This window comes from Mustela nigripes, chromosome 9 (assembly GCF_022355385.1).
Source record: "Mustela nigripes isolate SB6536 chromosome 9, MUSNIG.SB6536, whole genome shotgun sequence".
NCBI classification, from domain to species: Eukaryota; Metazoa; Chordata; class Mammalia; order Carnivora; family Mustelidae; genus Mustela; species Mustela nigripes.
Genome location: NC_081565.1, coordinates 1,310,733 through 1,321,036, shown reverse-complemented (window position 1 = coordinate 1,321,036; position 10,304 = coordinate 1,310,733). Strand labels below are relative to the sequence as shown.

The window sequence follows — 10,304 nt, the reverse complement described above, 5'->3', positions numbered from 1 at the left end:
CGGAAAGGCCACGCCCCCCGGGACAGCTCCACCCCTCTCCCGGAAAGGCCACGCCCCCCGGGACAGCTCCACCCCTCTCCCGGAAAGACCCCGTCCTCGGGGCAGCTCCACCCCTCTCCCGGAAAGGCCACGCCCCCAGGGACAGCTCCACCCCTCTCCCGGAAAGACCCCGTCCTCGGGGACGGCTCCGCCCCTCCATACTGTCCTCGGGTCCCGGGGAGCCAGTTTCGCACCCGTCGCACGCTCACCTTGCAAGTGTAGACAAGCTGGTAGTGCGCGGCCCCGGGCCCCGAGCTCAAACGCCGCCAGCCCCAGACCCCGACCCCGGCCTGCCTTCTCTCCGCAGCCTCCGGGCCGCCCCCACGTCCCCACAACCCCCTCAGGCCGGGCCCCTGGGGCCACCTGCGGCTCAGTAGTGGCGGCACGCGGCTCAGCGCAGCCCGCAGCATTCCGCCCTCCGACGTCGGCTGCCCCGTCCCGCCCCGCCCCGCCCCTGCCTCCACGCGGCTGAAGCCGCGCTGCCGCCATCTTGGAAGCGGGCACGCGGCGTCAGCGGCCCCTTTCGGCTTCCGTCCGCCGACGGGCAGGCCGCGCTGTGCGGCCCCCTGCAGGCGGGAGGTGCGCGCGCGGCTCGGGGTGTACGCGGGAGCGAGGCGGGCGGAGGACACGGTGCCGGGAGCCCGGTCGTTTATTCACGGCACTGCATGTGACCGCGCTGCCCGCCCAGAGGACGCCCCCGGCCCGGCGTGGTCCCCGCGCGCGGGCGGGCTAGGAGCCCTCGGTGTCGGTGTTGTCGCTGCCCGTGGTGTTCTCCCAGTCCGCCTCCGCCGGCCGCGCGCCGGGCTGCATCTTCCGGAGCGCGCGCTTCCTGCGGGGCGAGCGCGTGTCCGCGGGGCCGGCCGCACCCCCGCCCCCGGCCCGCCGCCCCCCGCCCCCGGGCCGCCCCAGCCCGCGCGGCGCACCTGCGGTAGTTCTCGAAGCTCTCCTTGAGGCGCCGCCGCTCCTTCTCGGGGGGCTCCCCGCCGCTCGGGCCCGCGTCCTGGGGGAGGAGCGGGGCTCAGGCCGCCGGAGCGTTGGGGGTCCCCGCCCCGCGGCCGCGCAGCCCGCGTCCGGGGGACCGCGCAGAGCCGGGACGCACGGCCGCCCGGAAGCCGCGTCGCGGGCCAGAGCCCTGGTGCCGCCGCGCCCCGGGGCCTCGAACACGGGCTTCCGACGGCTGCCACGCCCGGCCCGCTGCCCCCTGCCCGCTGCCGCCGACAAGGGGGGACTCGGCTCCCGGCTTGTGCAGCCCAGAGCCCGTGGGCGGAGACCCCTGGCATCACCCCCAGGCATCCAGCTTGAAGAGTTGACCTTCCCAGCTTGGTCACACAGAGGCCCGTGCCAGCGGCGCCCCTGGGCAGCAGGGACCCCGGGGCAGCCTTACATTGGGGGTCAGGGAAAGATGCTCCTCCTGCAGAGCCGCAAAGGGCTGCTGTGGGCTGTCCCCGTCGGCCGGGCCACCTGGAATGGAGGAGGAGGCCTGTGGGTCCTTCCCAGCTGTTGGGACCACACCTGGCCGCCTCCTTTCCCCAGAAGCTGCCAGCCAGTCCTGCACCATCTCCTGGGGCATCGCTTGAACCCCAAAAGGCCTCCCGTTGTTTACACAAGAGGACTGGAGCTCAGATGTCAGTGCCCACTCCGGACCCTCTAGGCAGGCAAGAGGCTGCTGGAAGCCCACCAGGGCCCCACCATTGAGCTCTGCTCCGAGCAGTTGGGAGCACAACATTCCAAGCTGCCTGGTCCCTTCAAGATCTGCCAGGGCCTGGACAGGCTCAGGGCTCTCAGGACCGTCAGAGGAAGGTGCTAGATGGACTGGTTCTCCTATACTGGCCAGGATGGGAGCCTGGACATCCAGTCTCATGGACATCACAGGGGGAGAGACCCCAATCCGGGTCTCTCCCGGGGCTGGCGCTTTCCCTTCCTCGGCCTCTGACCCTCTAGCCCGCCCCAGCTCCTTCAAGGGGCCCCACCAACCCTGGGCCGGGGCTCCCAGGGTCTCCGCCTACCACTCACTGCCTGCTGGGTCCTGCCCACCTGTCCCCACGTTGGGGCTCCATGGCCTGAAGTTCAGGTCTCTGGGCAGCGCTGGACTGCTCTGCTCCCTCACTTCTGCACTGGCTGTCCCTCTTTTGCCTCCCTTGGAGGCTGGTGGCAGGTCTGAGGCTGAGGAGGTCTGTCTGGCTTCCCACGCCACCTCCCCACCTCCCCTCTGGCAGCCACCTTTAGAATGAGCCCCTCGACCCCTTGTCACCCTTTGTCACTCCCCAGGCCATCCCTCTGCCATCTCTGTGCCTGGCCCTGAGACGCTCCCTTCTCCCCTGTTTGCACCTCCCACACTCGATGGCAGACTCCCCCCAGGACCCCTCCCCGCCCCAGCGGAAGCTCAGGGAGAGCAGGGTGCCTCAGCGCTGCATTCCTGGGCCCAGAGTGGGCTCCGATGGAGGGACGCGTTCTCAACATCAGAATTGGGGTGCAGGCCCCCCACACCTGGCTCTTGTTTGCTTACTGGGGAGCCTGGGGGTCACTTGTCCCTCTAAGCCTCAATGTCCCCATCTGTAAAGCAGGCTTGTGAGGTCAGTGGGAGAGAGCTGCCCCCTGTCAGGACTGGTGCTGAGTAAGGTGACAAAGAGGCCTCGGCCAGACTCGTCCATGAGAAGCTGTCCCCCGCCTCACCTTTGTCTGAGAGCTGGATGGCCTCCAGGTCCAGGGGGAGCGAGAGCTACCAGGGAGAGAGATGGGCGTCCAGTTAGACCGCCACCCCCCAGGACCCACTGCGCGGTTTCTCAGCGACCTGGCAGGAAGGGCCTTCCTGCCCCAAGGACCCAAAGGCGGTCAGCCCATCCAGCTGGGGCCTGGGAGGAGAGCAACTGGCCCAGCTCCCGTAGGGGATGGTGGCCTAGAGCCCACCGAGGGTCACACGCACCTCCTGGGAGTTCCTGGGTGAGCTGTCCTCCAGGTCGGAGCTCTGTGGTCACAGAAGGAGTCGGTCAGCAGGCTGGGGGGAAACCCAGCCTCCCCCAGGGTTTGGGGTGGGGTGGGGCTTGGTGAGGGGGTCCCAGGCTAGCCCCTGTCCTCAAGGGGGCCTCTCTCCAGGCCGTGGCCGGCGCTGGCACCCCAGAACACCCCTCCCTCCCCCTCCTGACCCCGAGAGTGGCCTGCCAGGTTCTGAGCTGTGCCCCCTCCAACCTCCTAGGAGGAGGACCCTGTACAGAGGACAGAGGGGGCTCGGGAAGGCCTGGGGCCTGCCCTGGGCCACCCGTGGTGCAGTAGCCAATCCAGGCCTGGACCTGGGCTGCCTGGAGTCCCCTCCTTTGGGCTCTGGTGTCTCTGGGGACCCCTTTGCCCCTGAGGGCCAGTCCCCTGGGCTCTACTATGGCAGGGCTGCAGCTCTGAGCATGGGCAGAGCCCTCGAAGGCCCCCAGCCCCCAGGAGGCCCACCAGGACGAGAGCGTCCAGCTGTTGCCGCCTGAGCCTGCCCTCCGCGGCCAGCAGCTGGCCCTCGCGCTGGAACAGCTGGAGCTGCAGGTCGTCCGCCTTCTCGGCCAGCTCCCGGACCTGCTTCCGCAGCGCATCCTTCTCCCGCAGGCTCCTCGAGTGCTGTGCGTGCAGCTCCTCCCGCGTGGCGATGGCCTACAGGGACCCCGGCGCTGGGAGACCCCAGCCCCGAGCCCCCCTCCCCACCCCCCGCAGCCCAGTCTGTGCTTGAAGGCTCGCAGGAGTAAGGGAAGCCGAGGGTGCCGGGAACGTGTGGGTAAATCTTCCAGCCCCAAACCCAGAAGAGCCCCCGCCCGCCCCCAGGCAGCCCAGGGGCACACCTCCCTCCCCCGCACTCATGCCCCTCGCATGGCTTTGCTGGCCTGCAGGGGACTAACTCGGTGGCTAGCAGGGCGTGCCCTGTGCTTTACCGCCCGTCCCTCTGCGCACACTGGCCAGACCACACCTGGGGACACAACTCTGACCCCCGCCGAGCGGCCAGTGGGAGCCGGCCCGCCTCCCGGAGGCTAACTCATGTCCCGTGGGGCCCTCGGCCTGAAGCAGCCGGGACTGGAGGAATCACTGCGAATGCCTTCATTTCTGTCCCTGCTTCTGACTTAGGACCAGCCAGAGAGAATCCTAGCTGCTTACCGGGGCTGCCCGGCTCTAGCGTCCCTGGCTAGTGGCCTGCCTTGGTGGCTACAGTGACCCCCTCCTCTGCCTGCCCCCGAGGGAAGGTGGGAGCCCCGCTCCCCGGCCTGGTAGTGCTGCTTCCCGCTTCCCACCACCTTAAGGCAGCTCCCGTGCCCCAAGCTCACTCTGCACACTCCAGCCCCCACGGGGCGGCTTTCTGACATGGGACTGAGGAGCCAGAGGTCCCTAGCACAGGCTGCCGGTCCCCTCTGGATGGTCACTGAAGCACCCACCATATCTGACCAGAGAGGACCCCACATGATGTGGCGGGAAGGTGGCGAAAAGCAGTGATGGGGAACCAGTCCAGACAGACTCCCGCCCCTGGTCCCCAGGAGCACAGCCAGCCCACGAAATGGCCAACAGTGTTTGAAGTTAAAATAAGCTATATCTGGGGCACCTGGGCGGCTCTGTTGGGTGAGTGTCCCACTCTTGATTCCGGCTCAGGTCATGGTCTTGGGTGGCAAGATCGAGCCCCACTCAGCCAGGAGTCTGCTTGGGAGTCTCTCTCCCTCGCCCCCCCAACCCACTCACGCTCTCTCTAAAATCAGTAAATCTTTTTAAAAAATTAAAAAAAAAAAAAACCTATTTGCCAAACAAGAGAGCTTCCCATTTTGTAAGACAAACATGGACCTATACGTACTTTGGAAAGAATCTGGAGGTACGACCCGCCGGTGGAGTGGTTTTCCTGGCGGCGGGGGAAGGGGTCACCTTCCGGGTGCTCCCAGTTGTCCCCGAGCTCTCTGACAAGCGCCCTCCCCTGAAAGGGTGAAGGGTGAGGTACCCTGCCCCCGGGGTGGGAGGCGGCCTACCTGGTCCCTCTCACCGGCCACCTCCTCCATCTGCCGCAGCACGGCCTCGATGCGGTCCTTGTACATCTCGGAGTCCTTCCGGAGGGCCAGGCACTGCAGCTCGAACATCTCCTTCTCCTCCACGCACTGCGGGAGCGGGCGGCTAGCCCCCGCCCCGGCCCCACCCCCGCCCGTTCTGGCTCCCAGTCAGGCCCAGTTGGGGTAGGGGGAGGCCACAGGAGCCCCTGGGTCCCTGCCAGCCCTGAACTTCCAGATCAAAGCCGGGGCCTGGCCATCCTGGGGGAGTACGGGCCAGGAGTGGGGTGAGGAGTCCATGCCCCTGCACCTCCAGGAAGGGGTGAGGTCGGGGTGTGGATCCCAGGGGCTGCGTGGACACGGGGCAGTCCCTCAGCCCAGCCGGCCACATACCCGGGCATGCACGGCCTCGCCCTGCCGCAGGGCCTTGCGCAGAGACAGGATGGTGTCGGCCTGCTCTTGGTGGTCCCGCAGCGCCTGCCTCCAGTCCCCCTCCAGCACCTGGACGTAGGGGCTGCTCTTGTCTGGCTTCCCTTCCTGGGGGTGGTGAACAGGACGGAGCGGCAGGAAGCAGCGAAGCGTGAGCGGGCCCTGCTCTGGGACCAGCGTCCTGCAGGGCTGTCCAGCTTCCCTGAGCACCGCCCCCACCCACCTGGGGCCCCCGGCTCCTGGCAGGGCCTGCCCCGCCGGCCACCCCCCACCTGCACGGTGGCCTCCAGCTCCTGCACGCGCGCCCGCAGCAGCGTCTTCTCCTGCTGCAGCTCCCACACCAGCTCCTGGCTGGGCCGCTGCTCCACGGCGTGCCGCAGCTTCAGCGTGTTCCTGCGCTCCACCCGGCAGTCGTCCTCTGCCTTCATGAGGCAGTGCTTGAGCCGCTCCACCTGCGGGCAGACGCGTCAGCCGGCCCGCCTCGCCCCAGCGCCCGGCCACCCTCTGGCCGGGGCGCGGGCACCTCGAGCTGCAGGTCGCGGCTGTGCGTGAGCGCGGCGCCCTTCTCCTCGCTCTGGCGGGCCAGGCGCAGGGCCAGGTCATAGTTCTCCTCTTTGCAGCGCCGGAGCTCGCGGGCGCCGGCCTCGCACTCCTCCCGGAGCCGCTGCACGCGCTCCTGGTGCTTGCGGAGCAGCCCGTCCTTCAGCCGCAGCTCGGCCGCCAGCTCGTCCCGGGAGCCCAGCCGCTGCGTCAGCTCCTGCACCCTCCTCTGCAGCTTCAGCACCTCGCTCATCAGCAGCTGCGTCAGGCCCGACTCCCCCGATGCGTCTGCAACGGCTCCGCCGCGTCAGAGGGCCCGCCCAGCCTGGGGCCGCCCCGCCCTGCTGCACCCCAGGCCTGAGGGCCGGCCGGGCCCCCTGTCTCCTGGAGGGGCCCGGCCGAGGGGCCACCCCGAGGTGCTGGTGCTCCCCTTTGAGGATGCAAGCGGAGCCTCCCTGACCCACCCTGCGGCCCGGCCGGGGCCCACCCCCTGGCCCACCGCCAGCACGGGAGCCCTCAGGCCAGGCACACTCCTGCTTCTGTCGTGATCTTGATTGGGAGGCGAGAGGACATGCGTCTAGGCTGGGGAAAGCGTGGCTTTGCCCGTTGGTAGCGCCAGTAGACGCCCGTCCTTCTAGGAGCCGAGGCTTTGGTGGGGTCAGGCAGAGGGGTTCTGACCTGTAAGTCAGTCTGTCCCCGCCACTCCCCCCAGCGGGGGCCTGCCTTTCCTCCAGCAGAGAGAGGAGCAGGACGGAGCCCTGCGCCCCTTACACTCGCTCTTGTCCCCGGTCTGTCCGTCAGGAGGCCAGCCTCGGTGGCCTGCCTGCAGGGTCCCATGCCTCACCGATGATCATGGAGAAGACACGGGTAGGCTCCTTGCCCGTGACCTTCTTGTAGAGCTGCGGGTAGTAGAGCTCCAGGCTCTCGAGGAAGGCTACGTAGCCCTTGTGGCCAGTCCGCTGCAGGATGTCCAGGAGCACACCTGAAACCCACAGGGCCTGGCTGGGCCGTGGCTGTCCTGCCCGCCCGCCCTGGGCTCTCCCCTGGGGCCTCTGCTGTGCCCAGAAGCGCCACCGCTCCCCACAGGCAGGACCAGGTGCGGGTGCTGGGGGTGCCCGCTGCTGTGCCCGGCGCTCCCGGCTGAGGCAGCACTGACCCACTTTCCGCTTGCGGATGACCAGGTTGGGGTCACTGAGCACCTGCTCCTCGTCGTCGGGGCTCAGCACCTTGCACTGGCGCAGGTAGGGCGTGATGCGGGAGGGGTCGATGATGGAGATGAGCTTCACGCGGAAGCTCTCCAGGGCGCCCCAGCACTGGTCCTCGTTCTCGTAGTCTGACATGGTGATGGTCACGGCTGCAGTCAGCGGGAGAGCTGCTGGGAGGGACAGCTGCACGCCGGGCCCTGGCCTCACCCGCCCCGGCCCTCCCTGCTCTGTGCTGGTGCCGAGACCTGGGCCCTGCTGCCACTCCCCTGGAGCCCAGGTTCTCTCTGTCCCCGAGTCGCTCTGATATGGTGGGGGAAGACGTGGAGGGCTCCAGGGACCGCTGGTGTCTGAGAACACCGCACGCCCCGCACCGTGGCCCGGCTCTGGGCTCTGCACTCCCTATCCCGAACGTGTGGGGCTGCTGGGCCACCGCCTCCTACCCACTGGCTGGGCCTCCCCAGGCTGAGGCCACGAGCCTGAGGCAGTGACTCGCCCGCCTGTGCCTGCGTGCCAGGCAGGGCTGTGGGGGACTTCCTCCTTCCTGGACGTGGCACCCACTCAGCCTAGCCCCACCACCTCCTCTCTTTCCGGCGGCCGCAGGCGGCTGGTGGTGCAACCACGGACCGCCCACGGGACAGCCAGGCCCGCCGTCCCGGGAGGGGCCACTGCATCGCCCACAACCAGCCCCAGTTGCTGCTCTGGTGCCCTCTGTGGGCTCTCAGGTCCCGGGTGCCAGACACCTCGGGGGTCCTCTCCCTCTCCCACTCAGGCACCATCGTGCCGGCTCGCCAAAGGGGCCATCCGTGTTGGGGGGACCATCCACTGTGGCTCCCTTCCACCAGCGGGAGTGGGAACCACTGTCTGGAGGCCTGGGCCAAGCCAGAAGCCGGCTCCTGGTGGCGGGACCAGAGCTGCTGACCCGCCGCCTCAGAGAGCCCTCAGCTGGCGTGGGAACGTGGTTTCCAGCCAGAGGAGCTAGACAGCACTCCCCAAGCTCCAGGGGGCAGCTGGAGGGGTCTTCGCAGGAGTCTGACTTCTCGTGGCCCTCAGTCACGCCATCCAGCCAGAGGCGGATGGCCAGCAACTCAGCGGATGGCCCTTGGGACATTCAGCCTGCTCCCTGCCTTTGCTGCAGCTGACCCCCTGCAGCTGAGTGCACAGAGATGAACGAGCAGGTGCCATGTGGCGGTGAAGGCAGACGAGGCAGAAGAGTTGAGGTCACTTGTTGCCCTTCTGGGGTTTGTGCCCCAGGAGCCCTGAGCAGAGGGACAGGCGTCTTCCTGGACACCTTCAGAAAGAGCAGCAGCCCTGCCTACCTCAAGGTCCTGGAGGGGCCCCTGCGCGGTGGGATGTGGGTCAGCCTGGGCCACCCTCGTCCGATGAGCGGGAGGAGGTGCTGCCGGCCAGCCGGCAGAGCCCGGGAGGAGAACCGTGCCTTCCTGACGGTGCTGGGGAGCTCCACGGAGCCTGGCAGGTCCTCCCCGAGGGAGCCGCTCCTGGGGCCTGCCTTCTGATTCGCCTGCCTGGCAGAGCCCGGGAGGCGGGGCGGAGGGAAGTGGAAGTCTTGCTTAGAGGCCTGGAGGCCCAGCCCTGGCGCCCACTAAGTGGAAGTGTGAGCAAAGACCCTCCCTGGAGCCAGAGGAGACCAGTGCACCGTCCAGTCTGCTCTGGCCTGGACGCCGCCTTCCAGAGGCTTCTCCAGCAGGGACTGGCTGGGAACCAGCAGTGCGGGCAACCTGCGAGAGGAGGGTGGGAGTCCCAGCTCCGGGCACTCCGCCGGGGGCCACACGTGCAGCCGCCCACCACGGGGACGTGATCCTAGGAGGGCAGCGTCCAGAGGGCACACAGCTGGAAAGGCCGCTGCGGCCGGCAGGCCAGGGACCTGGCCCCGCTTGTCCCATGTGGTCTCCAGCCTGCACCACAGCCAGCACAGCACAAGCCCGTTTCTTCCAGGAAGCGTCTCCCCTCAGCCAGCTCTCTGCAGCAGGTTCCTGGGAGCCTGACGCCACACAAACTGCTTTCATAAGCGCTGTTCCCCCGCCGGCAGAGGTCGGGCCTACCGTCAGGGGAGAAGGCCCCCAGCCCCGCTCCTGCCGGGGAAAGCCCCAGGCCAATGCGTCGCCGGCTGGAGGCGCTGGCTGCCAGGTGGAGACAACAGCTAGGGAGAGGCCGGGCAGGCGGAGAAGGTCCAGACCAGGGCTCCGGGCTCCACCGCCCCGACAGTGCACCTCACCGCACCAGCTCCCTGCCGTCCTCCGTCCCTGGGCCTCCGGCGCGTCGGAGTCTGGCGGGCGCGGGCAGCCTGACGCCCACCCCCCACCCCCGCGGGTCTCCGGGAGGACAGAGGCTGACCTCACGCTTCCAGGACCAGCTGGTTCTGGGCCCTTGATGGAACTGCGACCACCAGTGTCCCTGTCACAGTGGGTGTTTGTAAAAACTCAACGATGGAAACGTCATGTTATCAGGAACTGGAAATCCGTAACAAAACGCTAACTGGAAAACCCCTAAACATTTGAAAATTACACAGAAACCTCTAAATAACCACGCGTCCAAAGACGCCCGCAGGAAAAGGAGACACGAGCTGAAACAGTGCCAGGTGCAAACTGGAAAGCGAAAGGGCGTTCCCAAGGCTGCGTGGTGGGGGGGCACCCCCGCAGGTGGAGGACGGGGTGCCCGGGGGAGGGTCGCGTGAGGAACGCAGGAACAAAGCTTCTAGAACCAAGCGCCCTGAAAGGCTGCGCACCAAGACCAGAGCTGAGCGTCCCTCAGCCGTGGCGGGGCCGGGGTTTGGGCTCCTGCCAAGCAGCAGCCGCACGGGAGGCAGGCTGGCCTGGGGCCGCTGCGGGCTCTGTGGGCAGCCAGGCTGTCGCTGCTTCCAGGCACCCACCTCGGTGGGCAGTGTGGTCCAGAAGGCAGTGCGGTGGGTCCGCTCTAGGCCCCGTGGCCGCACCAAGACCAGCGGCCACCTGGGAGCTCGTGGCAGGTCCCTCGGTCCAAGGCACAAGAGCGTCTTGTGGAAAGCCCCCCCCCCCCAACACTGAGGCCTGGGGTTCAAGGGGCTCCTCAGACTCAGGGCCCAGCCAGCCAGCTCCGGACATGG

The 10,304-nt window shown here is 68.2% G+C and overlaps 2 protein-coding genes across 2 annotated transcripts in view; both read right to left on the bottom strand.

The window, feature by feature from the left end:
* Window positions 1-492, bottom strand: part of DNLZ (DNL-type zinc finger) — a 1,843-nt gene extending 1,351 nt beyond the window's left edge. Inside the window, exon 1 of the mRNA XM_059410327.1 lies at window positions 249-492. Coding sequence (XP_059266310.1) covers window positions 249-449 — 201 coding nt within the window. The 5' untranslated portion in view covers window positions 450-492. The remainder of the gene's footprint in view (window positions 1-248) is intronic.
* A 168-nt stretch (window positions 493-660) lies between these two features.
* On the bottom strand, window positions 661-9,547 carry CARD9 (caspase recruitment domain family member 9). Its single transcript, XM_059410326.1, has 13 exons — window positions 8,521-9,547; window positions 7,156-7,353; window positions 6,844-6,981; window positions 5,983-6,287; window positions 5,732-5,911; window positions 5,424-5,567; window positions 5,016-5,141; window positions 3,478-3,669; window positions 2,963-3,004; window positions 2,713-2,758; window positions 1,424-1,500; window positions 963-1,039; window positions 661-868 (listed from the first exon to the last, which is right to left on the bottom strand). The coding sequence occupies exons 2-13, from the start codon at window positions 7,337-7,339 to the stop codon at window positions 769-771; spliced, it is 1,611 nt and encodes a 536-aa protein (XP_059266309.1). The 5' UTR covers window positions 7,340-7,353; window positions 8,521-9,547; the 3' UTR covers window positions 661-768.
* Between the last annotated feature and the right edge of the window lie 757 nt (window positions 9,548-10,304).

Excerpts from the sequence above, each read along its gene's own strand:
- CARD9 (XM_059410326.1), bottom strand. The coding sequence starts at position 7,339 with ATGTCAGACTACGAGAACGAGGACCAGTGCTGGGGCGCCCTGGAGAGC. Across the intron at positions 5,568-5,731 it reads AGCTGGAGGCCACCGTGCAG|GAAGGGAAGCCAGACAAGAG; the intron begins GTGGGGGGTGGC and ends CACCACCCCCAG. Across the intron at positions 5,142-5,423 it reads GCGAGGCCGTGCATGCCCGG|TGCGTGGAGGAGAAGGAGAT; the intron begins GTATGTGGCCGG and ends CCGCTCCCGCAG.